At 30.4% G+C, this 25,494-nt stretch overlaps 1 protein-coding gene across 2 annotated transcripts; it reads left to right on the top strand.

Moving 5' to 3' along the window:
- The first annotated feature begins 295 nt into the window (after positions 1–295).
- Positions 296–25,337, top strand: LOC144853855 (uncharacterized). Of its 2 annotated transcripts, XM_078711705.1 has the most exons (29): positions 296–480; positions 5,692–5,880; positions 6,181–6,282; positions 9,815–9,913; positions 10,050–10,163; positions 10,553–10,756; positions 10,885–10,986; positions 11,148–11,348; positions 11,925–12,023; positions 12,184–12,387; positions 12,492–12,590; positions 13,962–14,090; positions 14,404–14,532; positions 14,643–14,756; positions 14,864–14,962; positions 15,112–15,312; positions 16,469–16,567; positions 17,129–17,167; positions 18,931–19,032; positions 19,254–19,358; positions 19,700–19,801; positions 20,134–20,370; positions 20,522–20,629; positions 20,760–20,957; positions 21,141–21,239; positions 21,522–21,629; positions 21,757–23,110; positions 23,241–23,417; positions 23,710–25,337. In XM_078711705.1, exons 2-29 carry the CDS (start codon positions 5,704–5,706, stop codon positions 23,859–23,861), a joined length of 4,953 nt encoding a protein of 1,650 aa, XP_078567831.1. In that variant the 5' UTR covers positions 296–480; positions 5,692–5,703; the 3' UTR covers positions 23,862–25,337. The 2 variants fall into 2 exon arrangements, with proteins under 2 accessions (XP_078567831.1, XP_078567832.1); XM_078711706.1 differs by lacking the exon at positions 17,129–17,167.
- The last annotated feature ends 157 nt before the right edge of the window (positions 25,338–25,494 follow it).

The following is a 25,494-nucleotide window of genomic DNA, read 5'->3' as shown; positions in this document are numbered from 1 at the left end:
TAAATCGACTTTCAATTTGAAAGGAGTTATTTTTGTGTTTGCCGAAACCAACATGTATTGTACACTCAATTCACAGCGTTACAATGTTCAGAACGTTTAGGATTGCCAACAGCAGCATGATACTCATACAAAATAACTTTTCTGAAAAAGCGTTTTATAATCTGATGCTTCCAGTTTATCAAAGGATTGACTTATAGATGCTGAATTAATAATGCAGAAGTTTTTATACATTTAAAGAAAATAATATATTCTTTAGAAATGGCGGAACAAGCTGAAACTGAAGTGAAACAAAGTAGTCAATTATGGGCACAAGCGGTGCGAAAAGCCTTAGAAAGTGTACCACAAGAACAACCTACGGCATCACCACTAACATCACTTATTAATGAAGCCGTAGAAAACAAAGGTGATATACAAAAATGGGACAAAAAAAGAAAAGAAATTGAAGATTGGAAAGACAAAAGACTTAATGCATCTGCAAAGGTATGGTTGGAGCTTATTTAATTTTAAAGTGTATAATCATTTATTAACTTTCAGTGAGTGTTTTATGACAACATGCCTATCTATTGTAAGCAAGCACACATTTTTAAATTTATTTTTTTATTTCAATATTATTATCCTGTGTAGTAAAAACATTCTTTCTGCAGATACGATAGTAGTTAAGCTAATCTTAATATCATTGCGTAGGCAATTGTCTGCAATACTTCTGGAATTCCCGAGTAAACAGTATAATTTGTTTACAATTATTTTTTGCTTCAATAATGGTGAAGATGAGAAGAAATCGACAACAATTGTTTAGAATTTCGTCATTTAACTAGCTTTAAATGGACCTCGATTTGTATACTGAACTGGTTCAAAATTGTCTCCTCCAATTCTTGTTGGATATTTCGACATTTACCTTATTGCCAAAATTTAGTAAAAGTCGTCAATGTCGTCTGACAAAATTGATCAAAACGTTTTTTTACGAACGAGTTGCGATAACCTCAGGTTTACGTCATGCTTTGTGGAAGTACAACTAATAAGTAATAATAAATTGCCATTAATGTGTTGCCATGGTAATATACTAAACTAAAACTAACCTATATAGCTATGTTGAACAATTTACTTAATAATAAATAAGATGATTCTATCCATTGTTGTAATTATTATGAGACATGATAGTTATTGAGCTAATTTTGTTCTAATCATGTCATTACAAATATTAAGTAGAGTAAAAGCGTGTCTCAGCAGTTGACTATTATTATTATTCCTTATAATTATGGGCAGAAATAAGTTAGGAACATGTTCCTATGCTGCATTATTCTCAACTTTAACAAATATATAAAGCAATCAACAAACATTCTCTCTCATCTTATCGTTTAATTTGGTTTTCACTTATTATTATCATCAGATACTCTCTTTATGCATTCCACGTGTTTAGAGTGAATGGTAAGGAGTGTCCATAAGAACCACCCTTAAAAGTCATAGTTTTCCAATTATCACAGAATGAACTTCAAGCGATTAAAGCATTTCAGAGAATGTTAACCAAACTTAAGGAATACTATTTTTTTCAGAGTGTGTTCATTATTATATAATTGATTTATTTGAAACACTCGCCTTTTTCCTGAAAGGAATAATTCAATACTGATTCTTCTTCGGAAACGAAATTTAGTGCCTTTGCCATTTCACTCTTTACTACCAATGTAAACGACAATTCTTTGTTGAGAATCAAAAAGGTTTTAGGAATGAAAAAAAATTAAAATGTCCACTTCACTTCCTTTTCATCACCATCATCACTATCAATCGATCGATCATATCAGTTTTAATCGTTCCTTGTAGTAATGGTAAAAACGTATGCTAGTACTTTTCCCCTTACGTTTCATCATCACTATCAATCGATCGATCATATCAGTTTTAATCTTTCCTAGTAGTAATAGTAAAAACGTATGCTAGTACTTTTCCCCTTCGGTTTCATCATCACTATCAATCGATCGATCATATCAGTTTTAATCGTTCCTAGTAGTAATAGTAAAAACGTATCCTACCTTACATTTCATCATCACTATTAATCGATCCTTAATTTGTATACACAAAATCATGTTAAATAGACAGATGTTTTGTTCAACATTATTGAACCAACATCGAACATTTAATAAATACTAATTATCTTAATTATTATAATAATGATTGCCATTATGTGTGTTAATTAATGATTGCCATTATGTGTGTTAATTACACAAATCCTGGACAAAAACATGCAAGAAGTAGGTGATGAGATAATGTTGCCATACACCGTACCAATGATATACTTGTTTGTTTTATCGTCAAATATAATTTAGTATATTTTTATAAATTATTTTAATTTTAATAATCACCCGTTACTTTATTTATATAGGCCCTATATATCTTTTATTTCCTAATTAATTGCTCCCGTTTGTTTTTGTTGTGTTGTAAATTTGTAGATTTGTAAATCACAGGTTTGCCCGCTTGGATTGTGTTGTTTTTTATATACCGAATAAAAAAAAAAATAAATAAAAAAATATATATACGTTACAATCCGAGTGAAGTAGTAGATTTGAATACGTTTTTTCTAAAGCGATTGGGGTATTGTTGCACATGCTTCGCTGGGATTACTATACATTTTGTATCATTTAATTATAGCTTCAACTATGAAATATAATTACATCTTTGATCGTGATAACAATAGGTATTATGCTAGATAATCAGTTCAATTATTTATCATTAACTGAAAAGTATTGAATATATGAATAATAGAATCACTAAATGAGATTGAATGGATGCAGGATTTTATCGTCATTATTATAATAAGGAACGGTGCAAATAATTAATATCAAAGTAGACGTCGGTTAGTATTTACAAAGTTACCGTCTTTTGCGTCATTATTATAATAAGGAACGGTGCAAATAATTAATATCAAAGTAGACGTCGGTTAGTATTTACAAAGTTACCGTCTTTTGCGTCATTATTATAATAAGGAACGGCAATATCAAAGCGGTTAATAGTAATGTAATCATGGATGACGAAGCGTCGTTCTTAAACAATTCATTTTGAGTATTACTAAGTATTATATAGGCCTCCCTATTGAGTTTCAAAATAAAATTGTTTTTCTGTCTAAATTTATTCAGTTGTAGCCTAGGCTAAGTTCCGGTCATTCGTCGTTTTTCATCAAACCTACATTTTATTTTCTAAATAATATATTTCTGTCTCATCAAATTGTAATTCACAACTGCACCTTACCTCACTTTTGATTTATTTCGTTTATTCTGAAACATCGCAATCGCAGTATTTAAAAAAAAGACCAATAAAAAAAACCATAACAATTCAAATATCAATATTTTATACGGTTGAAAAATGACGAAAACAAAAAATAATTATTTTATTTGCACTTAAATCAGTAGTGTGTTAATGAAGAAGAGTCCACATAACTTATAAATTAATTATATTAATGAGAAGAGGAGTATAATATAATATTTTGTTTTCCGGACAAATAAAAGGAAATCCAATATAGACTCAACTCTTCTGACAGGTGGTGGTAGAATCTGACCATACCCCTTTCGCAAGGCCGCCCTCTATAAGTCACCACCACCTTTTACAGAGTCAATCTTGGTATTCAAAGGAACAATCGAACCGTGACTAATAAATAAGCAGAGTAAAGTTACCAAATCAACTTCATTTAAGGTGTTATCTGTTATTAAAGTGGTTGTGTGATTCTACGACAATTGTATTCCATCGATTATTCTATTTGATTTAATCGAAGTTTAAACATCTTTACGGATTTTGCTTTGCTCTGTTTTTTCCATCACCGATTTACATCCCACCAGTGTTCCACAGACGTTAATTTGATACCTCTCAACCTCATTGTTTAGTGGTAGCTACCCACTTCCGATTTCGAAGATTCTGTCATTTTTGCGATGAATTCTTCAGCAGAGTTGTTGTAGGAAATTACTTGTTTATCGTCGTTATGACGTAGTCTCAAAGGACATACATCTAGATATTTGTTATTTTAACCCCTGATTTTACTTATACCATTAGTAATCAAGTAAGTACTTAATTTGTATTCCTCTTCTTTTCGTTTAATTGACAAATGCTTTATGTTCCAGTTGCCTGCCATGTTGATAAGTGTTGAATTTGACCTTTTCATAGATGTTATGCTAGTTTTAATATTCCATATAATACAAAGTATTTTTTATAGTAATGGGATTTAAGTTAATAAAGTAATTTTGTGTAAGATATTTTTCATTTTCAGACAATTTTATTTATCTTTTTTCGGTTGATATTAATTAAGCCAACTCATATATTAAAAGATGTATTGTCCCCTAAAAAAATGAAAAATAAAGATTAATAAAATCAGATTTTGAATAGGCCATTTTGCAGTTTTATTAAATAAAAATCAACAAAAATAATTATTTCACTTATAAAAAGACAAAAGAAATGGTTAATTTTAACCAAAAACCATTGTCTGACAGACAATTGTAAGTATATTTTGCTTTAATTTAAGATAAATTTTTTTCAGGGAAATTTTTTTTTCCGATCCAGTTGTTGGTCAAAGTAAATAACTATTATGTGACATTAAAATGGCATATTCCACAAAAAGAAATTATTTTTTAAGGGGACAATATATCTTTAATTATGATTATAAGTGGATTCGAATAAGTGGTTCATTTAATTTTTGTGCACTTTAGTTAATTTCTGGAGAGTCACTACCTATCAGTATCAACTGAAAAAAGAAGGTTTTATAGCAGAATTTCATGTTTGTGTTTTATGTTGAGCCGTTTTCATTAAAAAATGTACATTTTCTGAAATTCATGACTTTAGCTGTGCAGTACTTAAATTATATTAATCTTTTTTTATAATTTTGTTATTTTATTTTATTAAATTCATGACCAACAGAGACAAAACAAAGAATACAAAGAAATACAAACAAAGCCCCAAAACTCTGGAACACTCTACCCCTCGAAATACGCTCATCAAAATCTGTTTTCACATTTAAAACTAAACTCAAAACTCATCTCTTCAGAGAAGCATAATCACACGCTACTACTTGCACAGATCTTGGAAACACAGCGCTTTGAAACCTTTGTCTCTTGCGCTTTATAAATGTTATTTATTATTATTATTATTATTAATACAATAAGCATTAGAAGAACTTTTCGAAATTTTGGTTTTTACAACGGATAAACTACTAAAAATATTATAACAATATCATTATAAAATTCAAATCAAAGCTGAAATAAACCTCTTTTAATAACGTCTTTCTACTGCTCGCCCAAAAAGTACATGAATTAGATAACTTGAGCAAGTACGACCAGGAACATTGAATTTCAACCAAGAAATTGGGTCACAATCAAAAATAGATTATTACTCATTCAAATTCATACATTTATAAAAGACAACATGTTAGTGTCTGCTTACTTAATGAATCTAAATAAACATTGGACATGTTTAGCTGTTTCTGGATTCTGTCTTTTTCGTATTAAAAATGTGTGAATGCACCATTTGTGATCTGCATACAAAGCATGCATTCAATTCACCTGATTTGTTAGTAGACTTAAACTGTACAATACATTTTAATTAAGACCAAAATTAATCAAGTTCAAATTATTGTTAGAATTTAATAAGAATGTAATTATAAATCTTGAAAGTCCCAAAGATATGCAAGTCCCCTTGTAAATTAACTTAATGTTGGTATTATAGGACTTGAGGAAGATGTCAGCCAGTGCAAACCTTTCAGATACTGCATCTTTAGCATCAAGCGGTAGTGTACCAGGCGCTCCTGTAATGAACAGATTACTGTCACTTTGTTTCCGTGGTGAATGGAATAGTGTAGATCAAATGCTTAGATCCATGGAAAAAGGTGATGCTGATCTCTCTAAACCAGATGAGGTACGTACTACGTCATTTTTGTTCGTGTGTCTCTTCAGAAATAATAGCTATTAAAAATTGATTTTTCTGAATACAAATAGTATTTACATATTCTATTCTTTAAATTCAATAGCGTTCATAGCAATAAAATCCCTACCAAGAAAGAATGGACTATTGATGTTTTAAAAACAAAATAGTACTATTTAATTATTTTACACATCCATAATTTGCCAAAGCAATAATGATGAATTTGAAAGGTACCTTAATGGTGGGCTTTTATGTTTTATGATATTCACAATATCTGTTTTTGGGAATTCCTAGGATACTGAAGTTACACCGTTAATGTTAGCAGCAAAGGATAACAAGTTTTTTGCAGTAGAAAAACTTCTGGAATTAGGAGCTCCAGTCAATGACAAAGCAAAGGTAAAACCTAAATCTTTACTTTAGAGCTAATTTATTTTAGAACCAATCAATTTTTAAACCAATATTTTACCTGACCCACAAAACCAAGTGACAGAGGAAATGGCAACAAAATAGTGGAAAGCATCATAAGTTTTTATACAGGAATGAGTTTGGCTGCAGAATACCATAAACAAAAGTATGTTGTAATTCTTTATAACAAATCCAAATACCAAGCGGCATATATGTACATGTACTTCCCATTTCATAAGACAAGACACGTATAGAGGAAAACGTCATTTAGCAAGATGAGAGGCGATGATGATTATTTATTTCAAAAATATTGTATTTATGTTTTTTTGTTTATTTAAATATATATTACATTATGCAAATGGTTTTTTTGTCAATAACAGTTTATCAATTTATATTTATAAATTTTAATATTTTAATGCTAAACTTGTTGAATGTTCCTGTATTGTATTTCTTGTGTAAATTGCCTCCTTTTTTATATATAATTATCATTGGTTTTATACTTTTATACAAATTTTAATATTGAGAAAATGTAAATATCTTTGTAATTCAGCTAAGGCTGCGATGATGATAGTGAAATAAATGAAATGAAATGAAATGAAAAATCAATCAGCTTTAGATCTCAATTCATTAAAAATGAATTTAAATACTTAAATTACTAGATAAATCCAAACTATTGTATTTTAATAAAAAATAAATTAGATGTTTTAATATTTTTCATCTACAATTACTAATGAAAGAGATTAAAACAGTTATCATATTTCAAATTATTTACGCTCTGATCACTTTTCTATTATGACTGATGCAACAATTACAATGAGGAGTGTTTTAGTCATTAAGATCTTTCATTTGACTGTTGGTTGTGTAACAATTACAATTGTTAAAGATCTTTCATTTCTCATCAATATCGCATCTTCTTCCTTTTGTGGAAATTAGAAGTTTAGATTATATCATATTCAAATGAAATAACAAGTATATTTAAATTCTAATAACATTTTTGTATGCTTACTCGTTTTATTGAGAAAAACAAATTATGTGCATACAATGGAAACAATTGCTTTGGTAAGAGTGACACTATCAAAAAGATACTGAACAAAAAGTGCAAACACACTGTAGTGTAGGCTTACTGATTGACTCAATAATTGCTTTGGTAAGAGTGCTATCAAAAAGAAACAAAAAGTGCACTGTTTGCGTAGGCTTACTGATTGACTCAATAATTGTAATTATCTTCAATAAAAAATCTTCTAAAAACAAAAATTAATTTTTTTAGAATTATATCTGTACATTTGACCACTGAAATTTAATTAATTTTCTGTAGAATAATAATTCTGTGCATCGCTGACTGATTTACTATATGCATTTTGTGGTATTTATTAAATTTGTAATATCAAAAGTGTTTGAACAACCATTTAATAACATATTTTATTGATATTTCCAATGTTGATATAACATATAAAATGAATTATTAAAAAACGTAATTATTAATTATAATTAATTATGATCATAAATTAATTGCATTATTATTATTTTGATAACTTTCATAATTCATGCATTTTTAACAGGAAAACATGAATAAAAATGGTAGAAAGGATCAAATAGATGTACAAGAATGAACATTTAGTCAATAAAACCCTTTTAAGCACTTTGTTTAAAAAAAATGGCAAACTAATACTAATAGTTGTGGAATTTGAACCTAATTTGCATTTTCCAATCATCATAATATAAATGTGTTGTTATGGATGGATATTTACATATGGCTGTGTAAAGTTGGTATCCAGGTAATTTGGTTGAAATTATGGCTTCAGTATGCATTTATAAACAATGACGTAGTGTGCATATTGTTTGTAGATGGTTTTACTTAGAATTCATATGTTAAATATTAACTGGTTGATTAAGTCAATGAGTAGCCAAATTCTATTATTATATACAAATTGAAATCTTTAATTAAGAATTGAACTTATTTACTGCGTCTACCCGGTACTACTAATGTTGTTGAAATGCATATACACAGTACTACAAAATAAAATTAACAAAAATGAAAAATTCTGATCTTTGTAGGCCTACACCCTCTAGTGCTTTGTAGTATCGTCTTTTGTATATTAATTTTAAGTTAATTTGTGTTTTATTTATAAAAAGATAGAAATAATTCAAACCAAAAATTATGCAAATTATCATTTTGTTTTGTTTTGCATATAGGATGCAATAATACTGCGTAGTGAAAGGATTAAATGACAATAAAAAAGATAAAATAGGTGAAGATATTTGACATTAGATCAATGGACATTGGAAAAAGTACAATATGAGCAATTAATACAATAATTGGTTTATTATGAAAAAATCCATGAGGATATGTTTTAATTGCATTGATTGTAGAAATTGTTGTTTGTAACAAATGGTATTGTATTAATGGTATATTAAATCTTGCCAGTAGACTGTTGCCTGTATTCCTACAAATCAAGCATTGATAGTGTTTACTGTAGCCATAGCAACATAGCTTGGTTGAGCAGTAGTAATGTGATGTTGAATGCATTTATATTACTCTGTTCCAACACACTGGCAATATTTACTGCCTAAATTAATTTTCTGTAAAGCTCAAATTAAATTTTTATAAATTGTCTATATCTGGTATATGATCTAATTTTGTTTTCTTACAAATTGTACTTTGTACATTGTATTTTAGTTTTTGTAAATTGTTTTGGAATACTTGCGTCATTATTATTGATAATAAATAGATTCAATATAATCTGTTAACTATCCTTCTTATTTTAATGAAACACTCCTTAAATATCTGTTTTAATTAAAATGTCCAGAAGTAAACCTACTGAAGCTTATATATTTGGTAACCAAGCTTTTATCCTAGGAAACAGCATGTATGCTCATATTGGTAACCAAGCTTTTATCCTAGGAAACAGCATGTATGCTCATATTGGTAACCAAGCTTTTATCCTAGGAAACAGCATGTATGCTCATATTGGTAACCAAGCTTTTATCCTAGGAAACAGTCATGTATGCTCATATTGGTATCGCAATGGACATTGTATTTCCATACAAACCTATTATTCGCTGAGCTACTTTATGTTAAGAAGTAGTTTGGCAGATTACACATAAATATAACAATATAGATACTTTTGAAAAAAATAATTTTGAGAAAAAAACTCACAAATCATTAATTAAACTTGTATAATGTTACAAATTTGTATCTTTGTTAAATTACTTAAAAATGTTACAAAATGTAGTAAAAGTACAGATAAGTCGTTGTTTGTTAAGATGATCCCTAGCATTCTTAGAGGGGGTAGTGAACACACAATTCAGTGTATGTTCTCCTATGGGGTATAATTGATAACAAATGTTCACAATGACAGACATGTGTTTTATCCTTTTTAGTAAGAATAATTACAAACTAAAACAAAGTACATTTTATTTAAATTTGTAGATGTTATGTATAAATATAGTAGTTTTATTAGCGCAATTGACCGATTGAAGTCGAGTCACAATAGTATTTTAATGTTTTAATACACATTTTCAGGATGGTAAGGCAGCCATACACTTTGCAGCAACGAGTGCAAAAGAAGATGTCATCAAATTACTTTTACAGAAGAAAGCTGATGCCACTTCACCAGGAGGGGTAAGCACATTCAATAACAAATAGCAGAAAGTACTGTAGAGTCCCACACAATAATATGATACTACTGTACTAAATAGAAAAACAGAAAGTACTTTTACGATTTAAACAATGTGTAATTCCTTGTTCTAATGTTTAGCCTAAAAAGCAGTTACCATTGCATATTGCTGCTTTGAGGTCAACTGGAGGCGTTGGGGTCATTCAATTGCTACTCAGAGTGTCTGGTAAAGAAGCTAGACTTGCAAAAGACAAGGTAGTATTGTTATGTTATTCTGTTGTTAGAGCTTCATTTGAGTGGGCTGTAGATAAATTGAATGTATTAATTGTAATTAATTGTATCATAACTATAAAAAGTGTCACCGCCCACCCTTGATTTTTTTAGCCACCTCTGTTAAAATAAAAATAAAAATGGTAAAATTTGATTATTGCAAGTGTATGTACAGAAACAATTTTATTGTATTATATGCAAATTCTTGAAGTTGAAAATGTATGTAGTGATTCTTTTGTTTTAAAGAAATGGTGTTGTTAAAACTATTAAAATATAGTACTTTTAAGAATAAAAAAACCCTACCTCTGAAAATATATAATACCAATAATAATTCTCATAGTTCAAACAATCTAATGTTTGTAATTGACTTCTAGGATGGCCTGCTGCCTATATTTCTTGCAATAGAAGCTGGCAACAGTGGAATATGTAAAGAACTTTTGCTGCATGTTAAAGATGAACAATTGAAAGCCAGAAAGGGAGAGAGTGGCGATACTTTATTACATTTAGCATGCCGTAAAAAAGATATGGATTTGATCAAGCTATTTATAGAAAATGGATCTCATATTGATGTACTCAATGTATGTTTTATTTGCCTTTTTGTTGTTTTAAGCTGTTTAAGTTATATGCAAAATTTAATATTCATGTTTTGTGAAAATAGTGTAAAAGATGATTAGTGTTATTATCATCTTGTAAATGTATGTTACAGGATGATGGACACACACCTTTACATCTTGCTGCCTCGTTTGGTGATGAACAAATCGTGAAATATTTCTACCAGATGAAAGCAAATCCAAATATCTATGACAAGGTATTGTTTTCTAAAACAGTGTTTTGCTAGAATAATAATAATATATCACACATTACAAATGTAAGCATTTTTAGTAAGACTGGGATAGGATTGGTTTTTGAATTGTTATATTAATTCAAAAGAACTACAATAATTCATTCAGTTTGTTGATTTTTCTTCAGCTTGACAGATCACCTTTACACATTGCAGCTGAGTTGGGTCACACAATAGTAGTTGAAATTCTTATAGATAAGTTCAAAGCTTCAGTAGCTGCTAGAACCAAAGATGGCAGTACATTAATGCACATAGCGTCACAATGTGGACACCCAGAAACTGCACTTATGTTTCTTAAAAAGGGTGTGCCTCTCCACATGCCTAATAAGGTAATTTAACACTTCTAGTTCTCAAGTAATTTGATAATAAACAAATGCATTTAATGTATGTTCTCTATTTCAAGATACTTGAATATCAACATTCTTCAATTAAATGTTTATGTGACATTACCAAAAAAAGCAACAATTGGTATTATTTTTTCAATTAATTAACTGGGATTGATTTAAAATATAAAACTCTTGGAGTCATTATTTGGAATCGTTTGTTTGGAAACTCTTGATTTCAACCCATTTGCCATTTTACTAATCTGAGATGATCCCTTCTTAACATTTAAACTCTCCCTCATTAATCTTACTGGAATGCCACAGAAAACCTTATTTTGATATCCAATTTAATGTGAACCAATAAAACTTTTGTATTACATCATGTTTATTGGAAAATACTGTTTGTTATTTTCTAATATCATATTTATTGGAACATGCCACTATACTAACTGTTTATTGCAACATGCAACTAATTCTAACTGTGTTTGTTGGAATGCCGCTAAATATACTGTTACCTTCTAATATCTGTTGGAATACCATTAAAACTACTTATTACTCATTCGTAATGTTTTATTTGTTCAGTCTGGTGCTGTTTGTCTTCATGCAGCAGCTAAAAGAGGCCATACTGCTGTCGTCAAATCTCTTCTACAGAAAGGTGCCATGGTAGATGCAAGGACCAAGGTCATTGAACTACTACTATTTTTTTCTTATTTTATTTGTTTCTTCGTTTACTTTTTGAGACTATAGTTTCAATTTAGTTTTGATAGATTTGTCTACAATAATAATTAATTGTATATGAAATGTTTTTTACAATTTAATAATTGTTGTATTAAAACAACAGGACAATTACACAGGCCTACATGTTGCAGTGCAACACTGCAAACCATTGGTTGTACAAACATTGCTAGGATATGGTGCCCAGGTACAATTAAAAGGAGGAACTTCAATGGAAACACCATTACATATTGCAGCTAGAATTAAAGAAGGAGAAAAGGTGGCAGAAATGTTGCTAAAGAGTGGTGCTGATGTTAATGCTATCATGGCGGTAAGTTTTCAAACTAATAATAATAATATTTGAACAGAACAAGAAAGACATTCGTTAAATATTGTTGTCATTTTCTTCACTTATATTTGAGATGTATCTTGTAGAACGGTGAAACTGCAATGCACATTGCAGCTAGGTACGGTCATTTAAAAATGATCCAAGCTTTACTAGAAGAAGGTGCAGACCCTGTTCATCAGTCTAATGTAAGTGTAACGCATTTATTTTGATAGTATTAAATTAATATTTTATATTTCCAGAAAAGTAACAACATTATATTTCTCTACTTTATCTAGGGGCTATGCTAATAATATTAAAACTTTCAAATTAAATAAATGGATACAATTTATTTGCTTCTTATTTATTCTTATTGTGTATTTATTATTAAATACTTTAATTTACTTCTACCTACCCTTACGTAGGCATTAGGACCATTAGATCTTGTGAATAAGGTAAAGTACAGACTTAAAACCATGTGTGATGACTTTTATATGCAGCTTTGTGTTAATATCCTAGTCTGATTTGTATTTACTTGTACTCCTTATAAGCTGTATGATGTGGTGATGATTTACTGTCCCTGAGTGGCTGTTAAATGCGAGGACACAGGTTCAAGAAAGTGTTAATAATATCACCAAGTCTATAAACAATAAAATGTTCACTGAACTACAAAAGAATCAATATTAAAAATGACAATTTAAGCAGCATTCATGTCTATATGTTAATATAATAACAATAATACATATATAATAAACATATTTGTCTATTACTAACAACTTGAACCCAATGAACATTTCCATTAATAGTTATCAATCTGATATTTAAATGCCTCATTTCAATGCAATGAAATGTCTATAGACTATAATTTGATGGTGCTTCAGTATGAATATATTGATTTTCAGTACAAGGGCATAATTAATTGACGAGTAAATGTGGTTTACTTAGTATATTGATCTTCCTCCATTCAAGTTAACCTAATCTACATTTTTATTTGACACATATCTTAAGTGTTAATAATATTTATTTATATTGTAAAAATAGCTTTTTTTTTCGTATTGATCTGTTTGTCACAATCAGCCATTCTGAATCCATACAAAGTAGCCTACTTACCCTAACCCTAACCCTAATCCATACAAAGTAGCCTACTTACCCTCAACTAACAATGCTTGGACACTGTTTTTTAAATTATTGCGTAATCCCATTGTTTTGATATTTTGCCTTTATAATATTTTATTAAATGTGATTTTAGGTTTATCACTCACCAATACTAATTTGTAAATATATTTTTTTGAATGAAAAGTAATTTACTATTTGATCTTGTTTGCCTCCAGAGTTGTTTTATTGTGTATGGTCATCCATTGTCAATTTATATTTTTACTCTCTATACTCCTCCATGTACTGTTATTATTATTATTATATTTATATATAAAAAAACCAATAGTAATAATAATTATATAATCTTATCATAGTATTCTCACTGTCCCAGTAGTATAGTATAATTTTGTGGGAAAAAAACAAACATAGTACTACATAAAACAAAGTCTTTGGGAGTAGAGTAATGTTAATGTTTTTAATTGTAGAATGGTGAGAATCCTCTACATATAGCAGTACGTCATTGCCACTATGTTATAATCAAGGAATTGTTGACTTTCCTGCGAGTGGAAAATAACCATGCTGATGCAGTTATGGTTGTTAATACACAAAGTAATGTAAGTTACAAATAATGACTTAACACTTTTCTTAAAAGTAAATTAAATGTTAATTTGGTATAACTTATTTTATTTATATTCAGTATGTTTGAGAATGATTTTTTAAAGATTGCAGGTTTTGCTATAAATACACAACAACTATTAAAGTGGATGTTTTTTCACATACAAACAATTTAAAATTGAATTTATATGTGTTATTATTGTCATTAAAATAATAAGAATATAGAATAAAAATTATATATTAAAATACTATCATTGCATACATTTTGAATGTATTCATGTTATTTTACTAAAAATGTTATTTTGATATTAGGAAGGTGAAACACCTTTACACTATTCATCAGAGATCACCAAGGAAATGACCCACTACAGCGGAGAAGATGTTGATATTGTCAAGAAATTATTGGAGTTTGAAGCTGACCCTTATGTTTCTACTAAATTGGTACAGTATATCAAATATAATGAATTACACCTTTACATCAACAAAAGAAATGAGTATTATTAACAATTCACTATTATTTCAGTGAATTTATTGTTTTATGTTTTACATAGACACAAGAGACCCCTTTGCACTACTGTGCTAGATCAGGAAATAAGAACATACTTATGGAAATGGTAAAATATCTTGGACAAGACTCACAATTGGCACTTAATAAGCAGAGTAAGGTAAGTGCATTGTACAATGACACAAATGTAAGTTATGACTTATTGTGCACAATGTGTAATAATTTAATAATTGAGTAAAAGTTAAAAGAATGTTTATTTTGTTTTAGAATGGCTGGAGTCCTTTGTTAGTTACAAGTGAACAGGGTCACGTGGAAATAGTGAAAATATTGCTTTCATATAACGCACGAGTAGATGTCTTTGACGAGGTAAGTGATCCTTAGTAAAATTTAAGATCATTCTTATGTTACTCTAGAATTAATCTGCAACATATTATTATTTGCTACTGATTACTACCACTTCTAATTTAGTCTTCTAAATACACAATGGATTAAATGTATTGTTATTACACTTGTAGCATGGTAAAGCAGCTCTACATCTTGCTGCAGAAAATGGTCACAAAGATGTAGCAGATGTGTTGTTGTGTCATAAGGCATTTGTTAATGCAAAATCCAAGATTGGTTTAACACCTCTCCACTTAGCAGCTAGAAGTGGTCACAACGATCTTGTTAAACTACTTATTCATGATCATCATGCTTCTATTGACGCTCTTTCATTGGTAAGAGCATTTCACTTGTTAAACTACTTTTCATGATCATCATACTTCTATTGATGCTCTTTCATTGGTAAGAGCATTTCACTCTTGTTAAACTACTTATTCATGATCATCATGCTTCTATTGATGCTCTTTCATTGGTAAGAGCATTTCACTCTTGTTAAACTACTTATTCATGATCATCATGCTTCTATTGATGCTCTTTCATTGGTAAGAGCATTTCACTCTTGTTAAACTACTTATTCATGATCATCATGCTACTATTGATGCTCTTTCATTGGTAAGAGCATTTCACTTGTTAAACTACTTATTCATGATCATCATGCTTCTATTGATGCTCTTTCATTGGTAAGAGCATTTCATTCTTGATTCCTACTTATTCATGATCATCATACTTCTATTGATGCTCTTTCATTGGTAAGAGCATTTCACTCTTGATTCCCTTATTTCAATATTATCTTAAAGCCCCCTTCCCTACGTTTTTTAGATCTAATTTAAGATCACAAACTATATTTAATGTAAAAATAATACTATATGGTCCTATTGCGATAACTTTTTTCGTCTTTAAACGGTTAAAAATGTGAAAAATAAGTCGATTCTAATAATTATAGCGGCCCGCTATAAATCCCAAAATGCATTGCGCGCGGATTGATATTTTTGTTTTTCACCTGTAATTCGCCCACTTTTCGATCGATCGTGAGGCCAAAACAAATGGAAGACTCCTAACTTTTCAGCGAAAATACCGGGTTTTCCCCAATTTGTACCAACGGAGTCTGGCAAAAATAGAAAGACAATTAATGCAGCAACTATACAACGTCAGGCTAGGTATATAGCTAGCGTACGATGTTCGTACGTTACCGATGTTTACCAGCTAGGCCTACAAAACTAAGCCTAGCTAGGCTAGGCCTAAGACCGTCCACGAGAGGTCGATCACCGCGAGCTACTTAGGTAGTGCATTGTTTCTCACTTTTTATCATAATTTACCATAAAACGTACATTTAAGACAAGGAATGACATGGTTTAATGTTTTTAAAGTGATATATATGTATTATTTTCCAAAAAACGTCCAAAATTGCAGGGAAGGGGTCTTTAATTGTCAAAGAAAATAAGAATATCTTTGTCTTAATCTATGATAATGATTTTACTATTAATAATACAGGCAAAAAAGACACCTCTTCACATGGCTGCACAGTTTGGACAACTTGAAGTTTGTGAAACTCTTCTCCAACTAAAAGCAGACTCAAATGCTACAGATAATGTAAGTATATGTTTTATGTTAGTGGACATTGCATGTTTATATTAACAATGACATTTGAATTACATTTATCCATTGATTATGTCTAACATTTTGTTTTCAACATGTTGTTTTAACATTTTGTTTTATAATTTCTTTTTCCAGTTAAGATATTTCTCATCGTTAAAATAAATTGATAAAGTCTAAATTGTGTAGCAAAGTTACAGTAATACCAACATCAACTAATTCCTAAATTGTGCAGTTAAATAACAATATGAAAATAAAATTTAGAAATGAAAATCGAATACTATCTAAAACTACCTATATTATATCAATCAAAAACAAACACTACTTCATACTAAAAAAAACCTACATTACTCTGCAGCATATTGACTTTTAAACAGACTGCTAGAATTTAATAATAGTTATAGTATTCATGGACTTAGTGTCTGATATGATATATTATATATGTACATAGAAGTAAACTCCATGGTATGTATGGTATAATTATATTATACACCATAAAAGTGTTTGTTTGTTATCAAATGATTAACAAAGTTTGCAATTACCTATTGACCACCAAAGCTAATGAAACAATCAAGGACATTGGAAGCAGCTATCAGTGTAAGCATAGAGATATCATAGAGATATTATAGTCATAATATCTCTATGGTGTAAGCCATAGCTATATTCACTTTTCCTTCCTTTGTTTGTTGATATTTCTCACCTAACCATTGCCTGATTTCACATCTTTTCAAAATAGAATTATATAGTTACTGATTTTTGTTTGCACTTTCTTTTAGTGCTTCAGTTTTGGCTCAATTTTGTTGTGTATTTTCATAGCTGATGATCCGAATTACCTTGAGTTGTCTTCAGATCAGCTCTCACCTCTACACACGCTTCTGCACCTAATTTTAAACAGTGTATCATGGGCCAGGACATATTTTAAGGGATGCTATTTTTAGATAATCAGTTCACTTTCTTTATTTCACTACCCTGTTTTTTATTTTTGCTCAAAATATTTGCATATTTACCTCTAAATCACATTGCCTCTCATGCATGAAAATAAAATGTATAAGAAAAAGACATTTATGCCAAATTACAATTAAGCATTGTTAATTTGAACATTATTAATACACAATGAGTCACAGGTTTGTTTATTATACAAACTAACTGTTATGTTGTACTCAGCTTGAATCAACATTGGATACTGTGTCTAAAACTATTTAATATCATTAAGTGTGTTTTTCTTTATAAAGATAATATTTTATATTATTCATTTTGCATTAAAAAAAAAAGTGTCATTACATTACATTGCGTATATAGCACCTAGAATAATAACTCATGTTATAATTGATCACCATTTCACAGACAATCAAATGTTTAGATTCTGTAAGTTGAAATCTTTCTTCAATTGTATTGTATCATAATAATGTGCAGTCTGCTCAATAATGCTGCTTCATTCTTGTATTCATATCTTTCCATACATTTAATGTGATATATTATACTTTTTCCTTTGAAGACATTTTTCTATCCCTAGTGTTTTAAGCTGAGTATGTATCTTAATGCTGTTATGTCCCATCTTGTTTAGTGATGATGATTTTTTTTAATTGTTATATGGTTGCTAAAACAAACTCCATGGATATTTGCTTGGTACAGTTATACAGTACAATTACGTAATTAATTATAAATGTTGCATATAAAATAATGTGAATTCATTAGCATAAATTGAAAGTTGCTCTAGAAATCAATTAATTTTGCATTATTGAATGTTCCCACTCATTTTGAGCCTCTTAAGGTGCCATTATAACATCAGCTTTCCCCCTCTTTTGGTTGCTTGTCATGAAACAATGCAATATTAGTTTTATGCTTAAAGGGAATTTTGTGTCCTTTAATAAGCCCTTGTAGCGGTATACTCTAATTATCTTGAGTGTTGTCTACTTAAGACTGCAGGTAAAGTACAGTATCAGTACAACAGTAAAATTACAATGGAACTAGAGAGACTTAAGTATGGGCAGTGGTATAGTACTCACTTTCTTGAGAGTTGTCTACATAAGTTTGCTCAGAATGTTTCTATAGTAAAATGTATAAGTATGAACAGTAGTATACTCACTCTCTCTGAAAGTATATACTGTAAAATTACAATGGAACTTGAGAGACTAAGTTTGCTTTGAATGTGTCTACAGTGCAATGACTATGGGGCTAGAGAGACTTAACTTTGAGCATTGGTATGCTCTCTTCCAGAAAAATAAATTTTGTGTTTTGAATGTATCTACAGTGCAATGAATATGAATGTAAAAATACAAATATACATGATACTTAATTTACTGATTGGTTTACTACTATAAATATAGAATTAACAGGTCTTATGTGTTGTCTTTTTTCAGCATGGGCAAACACCTTTACATTTAGCTGCAGAGAATGATCATGCAGACATTGTCAAATTGTTCTTGCAACATAAACCTGACCTTGTTACCATGGCAAATGCAGTAAGTAAATCACAAATGTCTATTTTCTGAGATTCCTACCAGATACTACAATTACCGTTGTTTTCAATATGGACATCCCTCAAAAGGAAAATGGAATAATCCAGGCGGACCACATGTCTGATGGTTTGTGTAATTATTTAAGATTCCTGCTACATAGGTTTTGAACAAGCTGTAGTTTGTTAGCTTTGATTATAATATTTGATATTTTGTTTTGAATACAGGATGGATCTACCTGTGCACATATTGCCGCTGCTAAAGGAAGTGTTGCCGTCACCAAAGAACTCTTACGTTTCAATAAAGCTGGTGTGTGTGGTGCAAGAAATAAGGTTAATTTAAATATTTCTAACTTCAATTTAAAACTTGTAAATAATTGTACATTAAAATGCAGTCTAATCGCTCATTAAAATTAAGGCAATTGTTGTCTTAGTATGGGTGTCTAGCCTACTGCAGCCATTGAGTGTGAAATGTGTATTCTTGTAATGTTATATTATGAAATCCTTAGATTAGTATGGGTGTCTAGCCTACTGCAGCCATTGAGTGTGAAATGTGTATTCTTCTAATGTTATATTATGAAATCCTTAGATTAGTATGGGTGTCTAGCCTACTGCAGCCATTGAGTGTGAAATGTGTATTCTTGTAATGTTATATTATGAAATCCTTTTTACAGACAAATGATTCAACAGCTTTACACCTTGCAGCAGAAGGTGGTCACACAGAAGTTGTGTCTGTGTTGTTGGATGCAGGAGCATTACCCAATGAAGAAAATGCTGTCAGTCTATTTGTCTTTTCTTTATTTAAATTTTCAAAAGTCATTTGTTTCTTGTTATTTACTACCTATAAACCTATAACATGTATTTATCCCAGCAGAATAGTATGCATAATAACTATTACTATTAGGAAACTTTCAATTTTCAATGACTGACTAGGATTGACACATTGATGTGTCGTTTATGGCATCTGTACCTGGAAATCATGTGTTAAAGAAATAGAGTGAGGAAGCAAATACTTGGTTCCTCGGTTGTCTCAAATTATAATGATGTAATTGTTTTTGATTATTTGTTTTCTCATAATATTAATAATATTATTGTTGTTACTAACCAGGATGGCATGACAGCAATTCACCTAGCTGCTAAATCTGGTCATGTTAAAGTTCTTGATGCTCTCAAGAATCGCATAGACTTCAAGAGCCCTAGCAGGATGACGGGTTTAGGAGCATTACACATCTCAGCTCAGTATGGACAGGTTGACTTTGTTCGTGAATTATTACAGAAGGTTCCTGCAACAATTAAAAGTGAGGCTCCCTCTGGAGCTCTGAACAAAGATATGCCTCTAAGTGATGTGAGTACCTTTTTAAAATTATTTAATTACAGTGTTATTTTGTGGCTGAATGGCTACTATTTTCCCCAGACTTTTGATACACTTGAGTGATTTGTATTACTTTTCTGTTATTAATATCCTTGTATTGATGTTTGTTGTAATCTTCTTTTAGAGTGGATTAACACCATTACATTTGGCATCGTTTTCTGGTCATGAGGGTGTCGTTCGTCTCTTATTGAATTCACCTAATGTTCAGCCTGACACTCCAACATATAATACAGTAAGTATCTAGCTAATTTGCTATTCTCATAGATAGATACTGTAGTATAAGTAATCCATTATGTAGGGTTTCTGACTATTTTTCCTTTTTATTCCATGATACATCAGTAAGTTGTATGTTTTTTTTCTAGGGAATTATTCCTCTGCATTTAGCTTCACAAAGTGGCCATCTTGCAGTTGCAGGGCTCTTACTAAGCAAGTCTACAAACCAACTTCACATAAAAGATAAGAAAGGTCGTACATGCTTGCACATAGCAGCGTCCAATGGACATTATGAGATGGTGGCACTTCTGTTGGGTCAGGGGTCAGATATCAATACATGTGATAAGGTATTAAGCTTTGATTAGTTTCTTTTAACTAACCTTTTGTCAATGATGATTGTTTATGTTGTTTTTGTTGGCAACCAAGTAAAGTGAAACGTGTATATATTATTAATGTAATAATGTTACTTGTTATTTGTGATAAACTGTACATTTTAAATCCATTGAAAGTTTTTTATACTTTTATATTAGAATGGCTTGACTGCTCTACACTATGCATCAAAAGTTGGTTTCTTAAAGGTTGTTAAGTTACTTGTTGAAAGCGGTGCATCTCCCAAGTTTGAGTCTAAGGTAAATATAATAAGTACAGCTTGTTCACTTGCCTCAATTACATGTTAACATTTTTAGGTGATTTCAAGCAATAATTCATATTCTAATCAAGACAATCAAGTTGACAGTAAAATATTGCAAAATAATTGAAACTGTAAATTGCATCTACAGAATTTGTTGACTTATTTTGTGCAAACTTGTTAATAAGAAGTATCAATCATCATCAAAATAAAATATTTTTACTGTATTTATTTTTTTCCAATCCAATAATTGTTTGTAATAATATGATTTCTTTTGTTTTAGGATGGCAAAGTACCTATTTGCTATGCTGCAACTGCTCAGCATTACGATGTTTTGAGTTACTTGATGAAAAAAGATTTCAACTCACAGAATCTAATGGATGACAAAAAGGTAGAGTTCACCTAAGCTACATAGATATGTTTTAAGTCATTTTACAATTAAATGTATACATTATATTTCTATAATATTATTGATTAATTTTAAATAGTGTAAATAGTATGCATTGAACTATTTTCAGTTTGTTTTTGATCTGATGGTATGTGGACGCTATACTCAAAATTCATCAATTCAAGAGTTTGTCCTTCGTTCCCCATCTCCAATTGAAATAGCAGTTCGACTGTCTCAAATATTTGTGCAACTTTCTGCAAAAGAAAAAGAACGAACAAAAGACATCCTGGCAGCGGCTGCTTTTTGTGAAGAGATTGCGGTTGATTTGCTGTCGGTTACGACATCGCTTAAAAGTCCTGGTCAATTACTTCATTCCACTGATAATCGTGGAATGCCATTCTTGGATGTTTTGATAGAGTGCGAGCAGAAAGAGGTCATTTCACATCCATCAGTTCAACGTTATTTATCTGTCATTTGGATGGGTGGACTTGAATGGGCAAGTTGGAGAATTATTCTACTCTTCTTTACGTTCATCTTTCTTCCTCCAGTCTGGATTGTGTTTTCTTTGCCTCTAAAACAACGTTTTAATCGTCTACCAATAATCAAGTACATGTCATACTTGGTTTCGCATATTTTCTTGATTGTTTTACTTGTTCTGACAACAGTTTATACACAAAATATTGAGAATTTTATTGAAAAGCCAACATGTGTACCGCGTTGGTATGAGTGGTTACTTTTAGCATGGTTTTCAGGACTATTGATGTCGGAAATCACGAATCCTGGAGATCGGCAAGGATTGGGTTGGATACGTGTCATCATTTTGATCATAGCTGCTATTGGTTCAACGGTTCATCTTGCTATTATTCCTGTTCAGGACGATAACACAAAACGAGAAATATTTTATGCTCGTAATCAGCTGTATGCATGGTGTTTATTGCTATCATTTGCTCAACTTCTTGAATTTCTCTCTGTACACCATTTATTTGGACCATGGGGTATTATCATAAGAGATTTGATGATGGATTTAGTGAAATTCATGGTAATCTTATGCATCTTTCTTTTTGGATTCATGTTCCACCTTGCAGCTGTATATCAACCAGTTTATACTGACCAAAAAAGTGAATATGGTTCTGTATCGGATGCCCGTAATCTGCTAGATATTTTGGAAATATTATTCTTTGCTGTTTTTGGATTAGTTGAACCAGATTCACTACCTCCAGTCACCAGAAATCCAGATTTTACATTGACTCTCACAAAAATAGTTTTTGGAACATACTTAATTGTGACTTTAATTGTCCTGATTAATCTACTTATTGCTATGATGAGTGACACGTATCAACGTATACAGGCACAATCAGACACTGAGTGGAAATTTGCTAGAGCTAAATTGATTCGTAAGATGAATAAAACATTTGCCACACCTGCTCCTCTAAATCTGTTTACTAAAGTGATAACGTATGGAAAGCTTATGATAAGACATAAAGGTAAGGTCTTTATTCTTAATTTCACATTTCAAAATTATCAGGCACAACAAATTTTTTATGAATTATACGTTGTCATTCAGTAGTAACCATATTGTATATATCAACTAATAATGTAATACTTTTATTTTAGGTAAAATCTGTGGACCTCAAGCACAGGCCCACTTTCAAGATGAGGAGCATGATTTTGATGATAACATGTCAGATACACGTTCAATTGATCACACCACTCATCAAGGACAAAATAATCGAGGTATTGGTGGATTTTTTCGTAAAGTTAGACGCAGTCCTCAAGTGGTTCCAGATCGAGGTAGGCTAAAGTCATTTACATCAAATTACTCATGTCAGTTATTGGTAATATCATTGACTTGGCTGAAATACTATTTAAGGGAAATACCGCCAATAAAAATGATATTTTCCCTAATATTGTATTTTTATCGAGTGGTTCCAGATCGAGGTAGGCTAAAGTCATTGCATACAATTACTCATGTCGGTTATTGGTAATATCATTGCGTTGGCTGAAATACTATTTAAGGGAAATACCACATTGATTTTAAAATACATGATAAAAATGATATTTTCACAAATATTGTATTTTTTAGCACATATTCCAGTGCAGCACTCTGGACCAAAACGGATAGAAGAAGTGATAGACTGGCACATGGTTGTCAAACGCTATCGTGCAATTAAAGGAATTGAAGAAGAAGACCAGAAGAGTAATGATAATGAAGATGATACAAACACCAACAATTGAATTATGTAGCTAAACAGCTATCAAATGGTTTTATTGAACTATATTGTTCAGAGTTTTAATAACAATAATCTTCATTTATCATGAGCAACTCAACCAATGTCAGATTCTAGATGCATGTGCCTTGTACAAATGATTGTAAATAACATGATTGCAATTTGTATTAATTGAACATATTAATAATATTGAACATTTATAAAGCGCTCTTTACTGGAGTCTCACAGCGCAACATGAAAAGAATAACTATTGAAATAGGTGAGTTTTTAGGAGAGATTTTAATTGAAAAGGGAATGGAGTGTAACGGATGGAAAGAGGATGGAGTGTAACGGATGGAAAGAGGATGGAGTGTAACGGATGGAACGAGGAAATTGGTTCCAGATCTCTGGTGCCTGGGCAAAGAAGACCATAGACACAGATTAAAGTATAGTTCTAGGTGATGTTGACATAAGAGGATTCTTTTCAGAACGAAGACCTTTGAGAAGTGGGACACATGGTTTAATAAGTTTTATAAGATAATGCAGAGCAGTGCCATAAAGACGAAAAGGTTGCAATCTTGTACTGTATATGCTGTAACAGGCAACCAGTGAAGTTGTGTAAGCAAAAGAGAGACATGATCAAATTTACCTTTCTGAAGTAGTTGGAGACGCTATTTATCTTTCTCAGAGCAATCACAGAGTTGATTGATTTGGAGAGAGTAATCTGTCGGACATAGTTAAGCCCCCATCAAAAACTACCCCAAAAACCTTGATAGATTTAGACTATTTTACGGTTAAATTGCCAATATAATAACAAATATTGTATATTGCTAAGTTTGTAATGTAAATAACTTGATTCAAAATTATTATAATTAACCTTTATTATTTTGTTATAGAAAAAAAAGTAAAATTGACTTAATAAAATAACAATGTTTATTATACAAATAATGAATGTTTATGAGTGTAATGGTACTAATACCTGATATTATATTGACGAGAACTCGTATATTTTTTTATCTTTATCCTAATTTAGATTGTCGTATAACACTTTGGTTTCAATTTTACATATTTTACAGTATCTACTACTTAACTGTATTTCTGATACTACATATAACTTTTATGTGATGAAATTATTGTGTGAAAATTCTATGAAAACAAAGTCTTTGCAAAGTTAGTAAGAAGTAAAATCAAAATAGTATAATTGTTACTAGTCAGGTGCCAAACTCTGATTAAATTTACCGGATACTCTGTATATTTGAGAATGCATGTGAAAACATTTTAATGGTAAACACATCAATGTATTAAATTAATCACATTTTAAACATTTATTTTAAATGATACCTCAGGCCAGGTTATTTGTTTGATCTGATTATATTTGTTTTCAATATAGAATATGTATTTTGTGTTATGTTCATGACAACTCATTGTATCCATAATTGTAGCATACAATAATAATAAAACTTTACTGAGAGAGAAATGGTAGCACTTCACTTACCATATTAGTTTTAGCCCTATTTAAAAATGAAATTGTATAGAACAAAATCTTCTAGAAATAAAAGTGAATTGCATAATTTCTTGCTGGTTTTAATACACAGTATAAAAGTGATGCACCTGCATCGTTACTGATGCAATTTGTCAAAAAATAAAAAGGCCGAAATTTG

Source organism: Antedon bifida, chromosome 10 (genome assembly GCF_963402885.1).
Source record: "Antedon bifida chromosome 10, ecAntBifi1.1, whole genome shotgun sequence".
Taxonomy (NCBI): Eukaryota; Metazoa; Echinodermata; class Crinoidea; order Comatulida; family Antedonidae; genus Antedon; species Antedon bifida.
The sequence above is the reverse complement of the archived record's forward strand: the minus strand, read 5'-3'. Positions and strand labels throughout refer to the sequence as shown.